The sequence below is a fragment of the Alosa sapidissima genome, chromosome 13 (genome assembly GCF_018492685.1).
Source record: "Alosa sapidissima isolate fAloSap1 chromosome 13, fAloSap1.pri, whole genome shotgun sequence".
NCBI classification, from domain to species: domain Eukaryota; kingdom Metazoa; phylum Chordata; class Actinopteri; order Clupeiformes; family Clupeidae; genus Alosa; species Alosa sapidissima.
This window is the reverse complement of record NC_055969.1, coordinates 12202217-12216973: the sequence shown is the minus strand read 5'-3', so window position 1 is coordinate 12216973 and position 14757 is coordinate 12202217. Positions and strand designations below refer to the sequence as shown.

Sequence of the window (14757 nt, the reverse complement as noted above, 5' to 3'; positions counted from 1 at the left end):
GATGCGAAAAAGCTGTCTGTATCTATATGTCTTTCTTTACTATAGGCTTATGTTTAGCATTGCTGTGTTTGCAAATGCTTTCCTCCCAAAAGTACTGAAAGATCCATGCTTTAGTCTAGCCTACTATATGGGGCAGGCAGTTTGTTGGTATATAAAATAGCTTCACTAATCCAGTAAGGTTTTGCTTGAATGCTTTTAGTGGATTTTCTTCTTTTTTCCCCCTCCCTAATCTTTGGTTTGAATGTGAAATCCTTTGCCAGATGTGCATGTTTGAAAAACAATATATCTTGCTCTGAAGACGAAGGCCACGGTTTTAAATGCAAATGCATTCTCAGAGGTAGCACCACGGTCCTGTGTTATACTGGGAATTAAACCACAGCAAGAGGACTTCCAAGGGACTGGACCTTTCCCAGACGCTATGCCTTTCATCTTCTAAGACCATTCTATTTTACAGACATTTTTAGGACCTGGGTGTGTCTACTCTGGTTCTCTGCTGTCTGCACCATTGTACTGTTACAGTTGAATTCCCCCTTCAACCTTTCCTCCCGGTTTAACTTCAAGGAAATTCTCCTTTTTTTCCCCCATCTGAGCGAGATGTATAATTTGCGAGAATACAGTGGGAGCAAAGCGCATTGAAATGGGTTGAAAGAGAGAGGGACAGCTGGACATGCACGGACGTCAGTGTGTACTTCACATCAAACACTTGTAAGAAAAAAGGGTATCGGAGAGATCTGTTCGTTCATGTAAACAATGTTCTGGATCAACTGGATGCAGCATCAAGATGAGGCAGTAGGACTGCGCTTTGACCAGTAAGCTTTTGTTGTTGCTTGCAGTGGGACGCTGGTTGGCTCTCAGTTGATCAATGCTGGGGATGCTGCTGCTCAGAGGGTGTGTAGTGTAATGTGGTTTTTAGTGGAGAAAGAAGCAGAATGAATGAAGGAGGATGGTTCAGCAATTTTTCATAGCTTTCATATCATTAGCACTTTGTAAAGGTTGTTGTATTGCAGGCCATGAGCATCAACTATTCACTAGGACTCTCAGTTGTGTTATGCAAATCAGGTGGAATAAATGCTCTATGGAGGAAAAATAGATGTGTGTTAGTAGATAGTGAGTCTGTTATTTTATTTACATATGTTGTTGGATACATGCATTCGTATTATCTGGTAGGCCCTGAAGGCTCATTGCATTTAGTTCTTTTCTGTTTAAAACCGGAAGGATGATCTGCTAGAACCTCACATCTCTTTACCTTAAATAACTGCTAAAGCATTGTGGACTATTTGTGGAACAGGATTTCAGACATTTCTGTCTCCTGATGAGCACTGAAGCTTCTGCGGTATCACTCAGCTTTATCTACAGTAATGTGACGAGCCATCAAGGCGCAGTTTTCTAGGAATTCTTGAACTATTTGCCCTTGTATCCTCCCCGAGTAGCCTTCTACCCACCAACCCTCTGACTGTGGCATCTTGGGTGGTAACAGGGGAGCTTAGTGCCTAACAAGATGTGTAGGCTGAGGCCCTTTAGCGCTCATTGTTTTCCCCTTGTGAGAACATGCTTAATGTCAGATTAAAATGTTTGTACACCCTCGCATGAAGGGCTCCGAACTCCTCCACGTCTTGTGTTTTCAGTCATGCACAACGGCTACAGAAGGAGGCTTAGCTAATTAATTGACTTTGTGCAGCATTAGTCAGAGGTGACAAAATCTTTTAGCCAGAGCCCAGTGGAGTTTAGTGAAGTTTGAAGGTAGTACTTCTCTGGCTTTCTCTTCACGGGTGTGGTGTCCCAGTAAATATTCCATTTTATTTTTAAATTTGATGCATGTTTGCTGGTTTAGTAGTTGACCACAGACCATAAATTCGAGTGTTTCAAATAAATTTTAAACCTGTTGGCTGTTCAGACTAAAAGGATGTGTCTATGGTAGGATGTTCACTGTGTAAGGCCTTGTACATTATAAATCAAATTTGACATTCAATCCTTTAGATTACCTCTCTGTGAATCTTGCAGTACATGGTATTTATGAACTCGCCCATGCCCGTTGGTGTACCTACATGGAAAATGGAAGCAGTGTATATAGTTACTAGTATAGATAGTTACTTTCTACATGATTCCTCTACCACTGGACCCTTATTGACTGGACTAAACTTGGGTGAACTAAAAAGTCAACATGAAACAGCCAATGTGTATGAAAAACAATGGTTCCTGGTTTTGACATTTGCACGAAAGCTTGCTGTAAGCTTTTGTTTCTCAGAAATGAGGATTTTACATTTTCTTCAACAACCTCCACACCGCCTTGCCTCTCCCTACTTTAGTTCCTGTGGTGAAGTCGAGCATCATGCCAAAGTCATTTCCGATAATGACTCTTAAGTGACATTTAGCGGGCAAGTGGTTCACATAAATTGCTCCCCTTCCTGCTCTGCAACAAGTTAAACATCTTCTTGACCCATCATTGCTGACAGCCCACACAGCCATAGAGGTTCTTGCAGATTATCATATAGTGTATTGTATTTCTGTACAAGACCATCGGCATGTACAGAAAAGATACCGTGGTCTGATTTTGGGAAGGGTGTGCATTTGCTTTGACTCATGTTGAGTTTTAGGAACTGAAACGGCTTCTATTTCCTTAGCGCCTTTAAACACATATGTAGTTCCTGCTCTTCGAAGCTGTCTGTATGGCAGCGATCTTCAGGGGTGTGATGAGTCACAAATAAATACTGCGAAAGTGCGAATAAGCAAATGTGGAGAGAATCACCTCTCCTTTTCATTGGCTAAAACTCACTTCCTCAGTACATATCATCCATCCATCCATCAGTTTTGCCTATGGCTCTTTGACACATACAGAGAAGAAAACTGTGTGTGTGTGTATGTGTGTGTGTGTGTGTGTGTGTGTCTGAGAGAAATGAGGAGGAGGGTGACTGGGAGAGAGGGAGTGCAGTAGATATCGAGACGAGAGTTTTCCAAGTAAGTTCTAACACGTCTGTGGGTGGAGAAAGGGCTTGTGTCTAATAAACGTCTCGCTCCAATCTCCCATCGTCATCCGCGGGGCCAAGCGCCACATGGAACCCCTCCGTGGATTTCTCAATCCTGTCGGTGGGGCGGTTCTGCGCGCCGTCCAGGCCTGGTACTTCAGTTACACCCCAAAGTCCTCCCCCTCTCTCCATGTCCAGCATCCTCGCTCTTTATCATCTTGTGGGGGCGTAATAGCTGAGGCATCCATTAAGATCATTCCATTTGTGAGTCATTCCTGTGGAGCTGATTTGCATTTTTATCAGGGACGATCTGAATGGTTCACGCAAAATGCAAAGGTGCAAGCACAGTTCAGTCCAAGAAAAGAGGGAATGCAAAACTGTTATTCTTGGAGGTTTTGTGAATATTTTATGTGCACACCCACGAATTCCATGCAAATTCCATTTCAATCGAATTGCTGGGAGCTAAGCTAGATTTTCATCAACAGTTTTTTCCATTTCCCCCCTATAAACAAATAATGCAGTGTCTGAATTGCCGATGGACACAATTATTTGTTATTTGCCAAGACTGTCAATAGATGGCACTGTAGTTTAAAGTATTGCACAGTTTAGTGAGTTGTTTCATTTCTCTTGACTATGATTTGAGAAACATGGCATAAGCAAGTTTCAAGGACAGACAGACACTTCACAGACAGCAAACTAAAATATGTGATGTGTTTGTATTTTTAATTGGCCAAAACCAGTTCTAACATTTGGGAGAATAAGCATATGTGCTGGATTGTCCATCAGCCATCATGGTGTTTTTTTATTTCTGGAAGGATACTTACACAGAGTACTATGAGCACAGCACAGCATATGATGTAATGAATTGCTCACTGTTAAACTGGGACAATGTGAAGAGAAGTAAAGCTTGTATCCTTCCTCTGCTGAAGTCATTTCAGTTCTGTCATTGCTGAGTTGCATAGACAAAATGGATGATGGAGCTGCACTTAGACAGCTGTGACTGGCTGTGTGACAACTCTCTCTCTCTCTCTCTCTCTCTCTCTCTCTCCCCCCCCTTCTCCCTTTCTCTCTCCCCTTCTCTCTCCCCTATCTGTCTCTCTGGCTTGCTCACTCTGTACCTCTGATTGTTTGCTTTTCATTTTCCATCCCTCCCGTTATCCCTCTATCTTATCTCTCTCTCTCTCACACACACACACACACACACACCATATACACACATACATCACTCTTTAACTAATTCTATCCATAGTATTCTATCCAGGCATTCTCCATGGCTGGTCTTTGTGTCATTTGGTTTACACAAAAGTTGTTAGGAGAAGAATTTAATCTGTTGAAACACTGGACCAGTGAACTTCTCAGTTCCATCTTTCACATCACCATAATTTGGAAATGCTTCTCATCAAGTAAACAATAAAGGAAATGAACATATCTCCTCCCAGTCTGTCATTCAGATGATAAATGCAAATGTCACTAGACATACTGCACTTATCAGGATAATACACAACATTTTGCTTTTTAGGTACACAAACAAATGAGCTGGGTTTATCTGCTTGTGTTGCAGATGTAAATCTGAAACCGGCGCTATCTGTAGGATCCTCTTTTTAATGCTCAGTCAATAAACATTCACTTGACTGTATAGGATTTTGCTATAATGTAATGCCTTTTGGTGTAATGGGTGCTACAGAGATTTGATTGTGTATAAATGTTGTTGCTGTTGGTCTTGCAGGAGCGATGCGGACCTGAAGGAGGCGCTGTCGGGCTGGGACTCGGACATGGGCAGCACGGAGAGGCTGAAGGACAGCAACGATGCACTCCACAACAGCAGCGGCGGCAGTGGCAGCAACCGCGGCGACCAAGAGGCCGCCAGGCGCCTGGCACGCCGGCTCTACCACTTGGAGGGTTTCCGCCGCTCTGACGTAGCCAAGCACCTGGGCAAGAAGTGAGTGGGCACCCCTCCCCCAAACAAACAAACAGACAGACAAATTAACAAAAGCAAATGGTGAACCTATGCTTCCCCCTCAGACCCTCCATGTCCTAATAGGATCCGAGCGAGCGAATATGCCCTTCTATTGCATCTTATTTCTCATTCAAAATAGCAGAGCAGCGTGAGCGACAGAAAGGGGGCATCTGACGGAAGTTGCGTTGCATCGCGCTGCTCGCATCGTTTGCAGTCAGGACACTTGAAAACAATGGAATTAAACAGATTTTATCGCTAATGTTCGCTCGCATCGCATCCTGCTAGGACATAGTGTTAGGGTCAAAGGAAGGAGGACCGTTATAATGTGGTCTGCTGCTGTATACGGGGTGGCTTTTCTAAGTAGCTGTATGCTGCAGCATTTGTCCTCTGAGGAGAACCAGAGCAGTTCTGTACATATATACATTTATTCATTTAGCAGATGCTTTTAGCCAGAGCCATTTACAAAATGAGGAATAACATTCAAGCTACACCGCAGAGGAGACCTTAGGAAACAATTAATACTCCAATTCATTTGAGTCTGACATAAATAAAGACCAGCATAACATTGCTTGGAGGAGTACATTTAATCTCACAATAAAAGTAATTGGGATTTATTAACTATTACTGCTATTATTACTATTATTAATAACTACTATTAACTGCTATTACTAACCTAACTACTATTAACTGCTATTACTAACCTAAATTTACCCACATGAAATAACCATCACTTGTCAGTGTGATTGCATGATGTTGTACAGTCAAAAGCCTTGATATGGTGCAGTGACCCAAAACGACCCTTGCATCGTTCCCTCTGTCTGCTTGGGTGCTTCCGTGCTGGCTGGTCCGAGTCGGTGGCCTGCTCTACCCCCTTCTGCGCTTGGTGGGACGATCTAGCTCTCTCTCTCTCTCTCTCTCTCTCTCTCTCTCTCTCTCTCTCTGGACTCCAATCTCTTAAATGCTGCAGTCCAGCGATCCGATAGCAGGCCTGGGGTGGGGACAACAGACATCTCTCCCCTTCATTTATAATGTCCACGTCCCCTCCTCCAGCCCTGGGAATATATACATACACACATACTCTAGAAGCCAGAAGTGAACTTGCTTATCTGTAGGAAGCTGCCGGAGCATTAGGAAGGATTGCAGTGCTTCTTTTTGAAGTAGGGGCCGCTGCCTCTTACCTTTCTCCAGCAGCCCACTGTTTTCTATCTTTAGACGAGAAGAAAAGGAGGGAAAAGACGGAGAGGGGGGGGGGGGGAGAGAGAGACAGAGCCAGAGAGCCCTTAAAAATGCACCATTCATTGTGTAAAGCCCAGGAGTTCAAGGCAGAAACACACACTTACTACTTCCCTCTGAGAGCATCCTTCAGTCTGTGGGCTGGTGAGAAACCCTTGTCATGGAGAAAAAGACTCGTGGAGATGCACTGGGCTGCCAACACGGTGTGTCAGGCCTCGTTAGAGCTCCCACGTTGAGAGTGGGTCATTCCACCGGCCTAGTCACCATCGATCTCATCATGCGAGCCAGGGATGAAGGGAGAAGCTTTCGAGCCCAGTCGGGTCCAGAGCGCCGTGGAAACGAAAGGGGCGTCTCAGAGCTTTTAGTTCCCACCCTGGTTTTTAATGCAGTTTTATATCTCACCATCCCACCTGGTACAACAAGGCTTTTAAATAACTTCCAGCGAATGCTTTGATTAACAACAAACAACAAACTCCTCATCCCCTACCTACACCCTCTCCTTTCGCCTCTCCTCCACCTCGCTCGACATTGCATCGCAGATGAAAAAGATTGTCGTTCGATTGGAGGCCGGAGGAATTAAGTGCTGGCGGATGGATTTACTGTGCTGTTGACTCCTCGCCAGTAGCCCGGGCCGGGTGGAGCGTTGATGAGAAACTTGTCAATTGCAATGCACCCTTCTCATCCATCGAACCGCTCAGTGCTGGAGTTTAGTGGTGTAGTTTTAATTTCATTCCTTTCCATTAGGCTCTTAAGCAGTGCTCCTTAAAGCTGTGGTTTGTTGGAGCCATCCTGGAAGTAATTAGGCCTTAGAGCCACTGTAGCATTGTAAAGGGTTCCTACTCCGTATGGAAATACTGGAAATGTATGGATTTTATTTTAGTAATCTCCAGGTCTGGATAAGTATGGAAAAAAGAAACAAGGGTTTGGAGAAATATTTGTGTTTCCAGACTATTGCATCTACACTACTAATCATTTCACTCAGGTCATAATGAACGATTCCTACTGTTGTGTAGCTTAACTGTCAGTCCACATCATCAATATACAATTATATGGGGGTCCTCAGAAAAATTTCTCTCCCACAAGGGGACCCTGGCACCAATACCAAATCGAGAACCCCTGGTCTATGCAAGTGCCCGACACCATTGTACGTATGTTTGCGTAGCTCTGATATTTTTGGCAAAAACACCGGTAGACTTTTTTGTTTAGGTTTTGTAAAAGTTACCAAGACATGGATACTGCATTATCTGATAAACCGTTATTGCAAACTAAAAATACTGTCTGGTGTCTAGTGATTTCTGAGGCCTCTGCCAGCAGTGAACTCTTATCATATGTAGGCTATGCTGTATCTACAGAGAACTACAAATGTGAGTGCACCTTCCAACACAGCACTTCCCCAGCGAAAATTACCCAACAACGGGCAAGTGTGAGTTTTCTGAGGGCTTAATAATAAATAATAAAGCCTGGTTTGCTATAGATCTAAAATGGCAAAATGTGTACAGCTCTAGGTCTTGTAGTGCCCATGTCTTGTCACAGTCTTCTGCAGCATAGTGGCATATTATATTATATTAACTTGGTGACATTGGAATATTTACTCCAAGCATATCACTGAAAGTGAGACATATATGTCTCCAGAAGGCAATCACATTGGGACATTCCCAAAACATGTAAAAATGTCCCTGAAACATGTGAGTGTACATAGGTGACAATTAGGAGATGGGATGATTTTCATAGCATGCTTTACAATAATATTAAACTTGATTTAAATAATAAACATCGACTTTAAACTCTGCCCATTGGTGAAATTAGGGCTCTCAGTCAATGACCAACGTTTCTCATGAATTAACTAACACAATTGTGTGGCATGTGGGAGAGGAGGATATTTGTCATAGCAGAATTAAATCAAAATCAGAATCAAATCAAGTTTGCCTCAATTAAAAAAAAAAGCAACAAAAAAAAAAGCTTTAGGTAGACTTTAGACTTTTTCCATAATTTAAGTTAGGGCCCCTTTTTTTGTATCTTTGAGGTCAAATTCTCAACATTGCTGTAATGACATTTCCTTTTGACATAAAGCACAGTCTATGTGCTCTGCTCTGTGAAAACAAAACCTTGTGGTTGTATTTATTCATTGAAAACTATGATGCGCTAGAAAGAATGGCAAAAGTGTTACACTCTGAAGTTGACGACAGCTGGATTGAGTGAGTGCCCGTACAAACGGCTCATAGAAAAATGATTACATGGATGAATATTAAGTGTCATTTTTTTTATTCACTTCAGTTGTCCATACGTTTGTTTTCACCAAGTTATCCCAAACCAGAAGTGGCCCCAATGTACCGAGAAGTTTGGAAATTTGAGTATAAAAAAGTGTGGGATATTGAAATGGAAAATGTATGTTTGTGTACTGTACTGATTGTAGCAAATGAAAACTGTATGTTTTGTTTTGTCTGGAGACGTTTGCACTTCACGTCACAACAAATATTTGTTTTGGCTGTAGGCTTCAAGTTGTTTTTCAGGAATCCATATACATACTGTAATCTGAAAATGTGGCTGGAATTTGACTCAAGATTACAGTTTAGCCTTATTCTCAATGAATTCAGTATCAGTAGATTGAGATTGAAGTTTGTAATCCATTGAAATAAAGAAGGAATCCATACAGGTTTGTTAAACATATAAGCGAACAAATGTTCAGGAAAGCAGTGAAAGAGAGAAATAGTCAGAATCCCACTTTCTCACAAAAACAAAGGATAAACCACAGTCTGTATTTCTGTGATGTGTTGATGTGCTAGGAGAATCTGGTTCACATTCAAAGTGGCGCTTTTGTATTGAGTTATATGGGAGGCGTAACGGTCTGTGTGTCACCAAGGAGACCGACTCTGCCAGCAAGTGACATCCACCCACTTATGCACACCTACCTCTCTGCTAAGCTCGATTAGCTGGAGGTCCAGCCAAGAGCAATTGCCTATTCTTCCTCTGTGCCAACATCATTTGTTGCAACTGAATCGGTGCCGTGGGTGTCTGCATAAACTTTTTTTTTTTCCCCATTTTCTTTACCTCTTTTTTTCTCTCTCCTGTCTCTTTCACCCTTTCTTTTTTGATCATAGAATGAATGACAGCCACAGTTGAGTCCCTGCTGCATTATATATAATGGCGTTATAATGGCGAATCCTGAGACCCTAGGCAAACAGAAATATAGTGGTCCTTGACCCCTGGGAAGTGTGTAGGGGGAGCTATTATGTGCAAGTTCTCCCCAAAGTGCTTTCCTATTGCACTGGCGTGTCATGCAGTGGTGTTCTTTGCGAGGCCTCTGAGCTGAATATCCCGTTTTGTTTTTGTCTCCCCCACAGCAATGACTTCAGCAAGATGGTGGCCGAAGAGTACCTCACTTTTTTTGAATTTACAGGGATGACATTGGACCAATCTCTCAGGTATGCCTACCTGTCCCACCAGGATCAGGGTCTGAAAATGAAAATGTCATGAAAATGTCATAATAAATTTGGAAATGGTATTGAAACAAACATTTCGTCATATAGCCAGAGGTGTTCTCTCTTTTACTTTCTTCCACACAAAATATTTATAAATGTGTGGATGAAAAGCTAAGCCATTTTGACACTGATCTCTTCATTCTGTTGTTTTTCTACAGAACCTTTCTGAAAGCTTTTGCACTAATGGGTGAAACCCAGGAAAGAGAGCGGGTTTTGATCCACTTCTCCAATAGGTACTATCAATGTAACCCCTCCATCATCGCCTCACAAGGTACTGCTTATATTTTTGCTTACATGTTTAGCCTTCACCTCTGCAATGACTGACAATAGGAAATTAATATTCTGAACACAACAGACGGGTGTCCCGTACATGGTTTAAGCCTAGTCCTAGACTAAAAGCTTGTTTTTCAAAGGAGATCTCCATTGACGGTTCTCTTGTAGCCCAAGACTAAGCTTAATCCATGTAAGGGAAATTGGCCCTACTTGTTATTATCTTTTTCTACTTTTTTTGTAACAGACTTTGTTTTTCCACCTATAAGCTACCATTGCATATTCCTATTTTTATTGGGTAGTGGAGCCTGCTGATTGGCACTGGGGGGCGCTGTTTCAAGAGCACTGCTTGTCCTACCAGGTCTCATCCTATAACTGTGGATGCTTACCATATTTACTCTCTGCTCCCTTGAGAACTAAGCTATTAACTTGGACTTAACAGGGCTCACTTGGAATTAGGTCGACAAATTGCTGTCTATATGTGTGTATGGGGGTGGAGGTGGTGGGAAAGTAACATGCCTAGGTGTAGATGAGTTCCATTCAATCCACCCCCGATATCAGATTTGTTGAAATGTCAATATTTGAACACATTACATGGTTTTGGCTAACAGTCTTGTCCCAATGGCCCCTATCAGAGAGATCCAACCCATTGAGCTGACTTGTGTATTCTACCCATAGAAACGAACGTTGTTCGTTTGAGTGTCATGTCTCCTCCATAGCAACCAACCATCATGGTAACAAGTCTCTGTGACCAGTAGCTTGGTGGAAGCTAAAACGGTCTCCGTGTTGCTAAGACTGTTGCCATGGAATTGATGTTAGACATTGGCCCTGCGTGGAGATGGATGTTGTGATCAACATATTGGTGCTGATGGTTTCCCTCTAGGCTCTTGGGCATACAAAACACTTGTGTAGGATCTGGACGATTTAGAAACTCTGGCCAAAGTCCATCTTTTTACTGACACAGTGTGTGGTTTAATATTATTTCACTGATAATCTCCTTAAGTGTTTTTTGAAAAATGATTTTAGGAAATGCCTGATAAAAGTTTAAGCTTCCCATCAGTGATGGATTGCACACTTCTTAGAGTCTCGCACACTAAATGCACTTTGATAATAAGGATGAAATCACAAGGTATAAAGCTGACGGCTGATCAGTGTCTGTTGTCTTCCTGCAGATGGAGTGCATTGCCTTACCTGTGCTTTGATGCTGCTCAACACAGACCTTCATGGCCATGTAAGTATCTCCATGACCTCTCTAGAATCTACTCTGTATTCTGCATGAGGACGCAGACCTTCCAAGGCAGCTAGCAAAAAAGCACACTTAATTAAGCCCCTTGTCCATGTAATCAGACAACACTAATGCAAAATTTCAATAATAACTTCTCATAATGTAAGCGAGTGTGATTTCCATAAATGCAAATGTGGTCATTCAGTGACATTTACTTGCGATTCACATTCACACCTCGTTCCAACTCTTAAGCGACAGTATTGTGGTCAGATTCTGGGGCCTTTGTTGGCCTTGTTGGACGTGTGGAGTATGCTGCCTGTTTAAGCATGACCAACCGCAGCCTGCTAGGCGCGTAGTCTAGAATGGACGAGTGTGAATGCCACTCCCGCCTCAGGAGCACAAACAACCTGTCAATCTCATTTTCTTCTCTGACACTAACATGTTTGGGGGATGTTGCTCAAACCATCACACGTCTTTGTAGATAACCACTTTTAGCATTCAGAAAAAAAAAATGCATACAAATGTCAGTTTGAAATCGATATTTGGGGGAAAAACACCTTATTTTGAGGGTATTTGTTAAACCGTCACACATCTCTGTAATTTCAGCAGTCAGATAAAAAGAATACATATAAACATGTCTGGTTTCCAATCGATGTTTGAATAAATGGCCGATATATTCAGTGTGCAATGAGGAAATCAAATGCTGCCTTATTTGCAATTTGTTTGGGTGCATATTTGAAGCTGTTTTTTTTTCCATGGTGTTTTTCTAGCTATTCCCAAACTGTTTGAGTGACATCCTACTACTGATGGATCAATTAGCGTCTGGAGCTTCTCTCAGGCATACATATTCACATATTCAATATCATATTTTAAAACAAATGATTTCAATAACATGTAAGGTTGAATCACTGATGCCAAATACACTTTAGAGTGGGCTGTCAGAATTTGGTTCCATGTTAAGAGCTTGAGATAATTGGCAGTTGCAGTCGTATAAGCAGTGTTTATGGTATGGTGGCCACGGTGTGGAGATTCTAAAGGCAATCTTTATTTCCTAACGGGAAACCTGGGACACACTGTTCTGCTTTTATGGTTTGCCCAACTGTGCAAGCAAAGAGTCAAAAGCATTAATTAAAGTTTTATTGAACACCCCCCCCCCCCCCCCCCCCCTCTGTCTCTCTTCTCTGTTCCTTTTTCATTCTTCCTTGTGCTTCTTTTTCCTCTATGGAAACTCCTGCCGAGCTATCACAGCCTGCACACATTCAGGCACCTGTTTAGTGGCCCTGATCAGATAGCGAGCCCCCCAGAGAGAGAGCTCATAAACAGCACTCTGCCGTATCTCGCTCAGTCATCTGTCTCTGGGACGCAGCGCCGCACAGATAAAGAACAGGGGGGGAAAAACATGGGGGAGCAAAAGTTTCTTAATTAGCCCGATACCACCCTAGGGCTTTGATTTCCTCCTATTTCCAGGAGTAGTGGGGATCATGGTGCACCCCCAAACTTCTTCCTCCCTCACCCCCTCCTCCGGGTCATTAAAATACTAACAGGTCCAGGGCGGCGGCGGGAAGCGCCTGAAACTACGCCGGTCACATGTCATTACCAGGCATATTTAAAGGCGCCTCACGCGCCAGGAGCCGGCCTCGGCGTATGTCCGGTGTTGCCGACCAAAGGATGATTCATCAGATCAGAGCATCGGCTGCTTTCGGACTAGTCAGGTATTGACTGGCTGTCCATGTCACAGCGGGCAGGGGTCTTAAATGTGCTGCCGTTTCTGAGCTATTAATTTGTTTCAGTATAATTGAAACAAATAAAGAACAAAAATCCAGGCACAAATACAATATGAACAACTGTTGTTTGCATAACTTGTATGCAGAACTAAACCGTCTTGAGTGAAACATGAACCAAAAAAGAAAATTCTTTGTACCATTTTTGTTATGTAAGAAGACACTTGCATGGCATGATGCAGTTAGAATTAGAATTAACATCCGTATGAAAGGATGTGTTGAAATCCAAAAGCCTCATGGGCTTTCCTTCGCTCCAGGCTCCGTCTACATTCTATCTGTTCAAAATGGAGGTCCGTGTTGCGTTGACGCTTGTTTTTTTTTTGTTTTTTTATCTTTTTGGATTTTTTGTGCCAGTCGGAGTGTTCGTCACTGCTGTCCACCTACTAACTCTGCTGGCGCTGGCAGTGACTGCAAAGCCGTTGGAACAAACACCGTCTGCTCATTATTTTAGTATTCAGCGCAACCGTTTGTTTCAGCCTTTGTATCCCTCCATTGCAAGGGGATTTTTTTTTTTTTACTGAAACGAGCCATCCCATGAGAGCTCTTGACAGTGATCTTGTGTTTTTAGGGGGGAAATCCATGTTAATTCTGGCTAATTGCAATAATTGTCTATTGCAAGGTGGAGGATGCCAAGTATTAATTATGGATAACGAGGCTTTGAAAAAAAAAATGAGTAGAAACATGGAAGCCATTGTGTTGTGCTCAAAGTGCAAGCTCAAATAGGAAAAAAGCGTGAACCCAGACTTGACACAAATTGCAAATCCATGAGTGCACCCTTGTCATGATGGAACGTATGTCATGGGTGAACAAGTGCATTAATGCACAGCATACATTAATAAATTATTTTAGTAGATGACCGTTGCAGAAAGTATTTACAGTGCACTTTGTATAATGCTTAGTATCATGGTACTGCAGTAAAATAATATATCTCAATGTAAATTATGAAGGCTTGTGCATTATATATTATAATGTTGTTTACCTGTGGCACCCGTGTTTCAAGTATTTCAGTTTCTGGACAGCTGCAGTATATTGTCTTATTTTACATTCTAAGCAAAGGTATTTCATGCCATTGAATCCAGTGCCAATAATTCATTATGACAGAGCTGTTTGTATGCTGCGGGTTCAGCATGTTTGCTTTCCTATGTAAATAAAGTGCTTGTCGTACAGTATGCTGCTGGCTGCTCAAGGCAGTCCACGCCAAATACCAAGACCAGTCAGGATGAACAGCTATTTGTCAGTATTGTCCTTGAGCTTCCTCAGAAATCGCTGCCAATTAGGGTTTTTTCCCTGTAGAACCTCAGCAGCCATAGTGCTTGTGTTTGCCAAGTTTCCTGGTGCTTAATTACCTCACTCGGCTTAATGACCGTTTGATGTCATGCACAAGATCTTTTAACATGAACACAACACCAAGCCCATGTTAAGTGGTTGAATAATTGGTTGAACGTCCTTTTTTCGACTGTGTTGTACTTGAAATACTGTAATCATCGCTCAAAGGAATTGAAGTGGATTTAAAACAGAACTTACAGAAGTTTGGCAGTTTGTAGAATGACACCAATATTTGTTTTAGCACTGAATGAGCTGGCCTTGTCTTGCCCGTTGTAGTAAATGACTTGATGATCAGAGTGGCTTAGTGGTTCCATCAGGTGTCCAACGAGATAAAGTGATATTCATATTTAGCTGAACCTTTGATGCCTTTGCTTGTCGCATTTGCACTAAGCATACAGAATGCGCAACAGAAGTATCTTGTGTAATGCATCAAGTCCAAACCATGATTGCCAGAGTGATGAGATAGCTACCTGGAACGACAGGAAATGTTTCCAGGCAACTCTAATTGACTAGAAACTTTGTG

At 42.4% G+C, this 14757-nt stretch overlaps 1 protein-coding gene across 5 annotated transcripts in view; it reads left to right on the top strand.

Annotated features, from left to right (window-relative positions):
• Nucleotides 1-14757, top strand: part of psd3l (pleckstrin and Sec7 domain containing 3, like) — an 89559-nt gene that overhangs the window by 34408 nt on the left and 40394 nt on the right. For all 5 annotated transcript variants that reach the window (XM_042058445.1, XM_042058446.1, XM_042058447.1 and 2 more), the window contains 4 exons: nucleotides 4690-4902; nucleotides 9495-9575; nucleotides 9791-9903; nucleotides 11075-11133. In XM_042058445.1, coding sequence (XP_041914379.1) covers nucleotides 4690-4902; nucleotides 9495-9575; nucleotides 9791-9903; nucleotides 11075-11133 — 466 coding nt within the window. The remainder of the gene's footprint in view (nucleotides 1-4689; nucleotides 4903-9494; nucleotides 9576-9790; nucleotides 9904-11074; nucleotides 11134-14757) is intronic.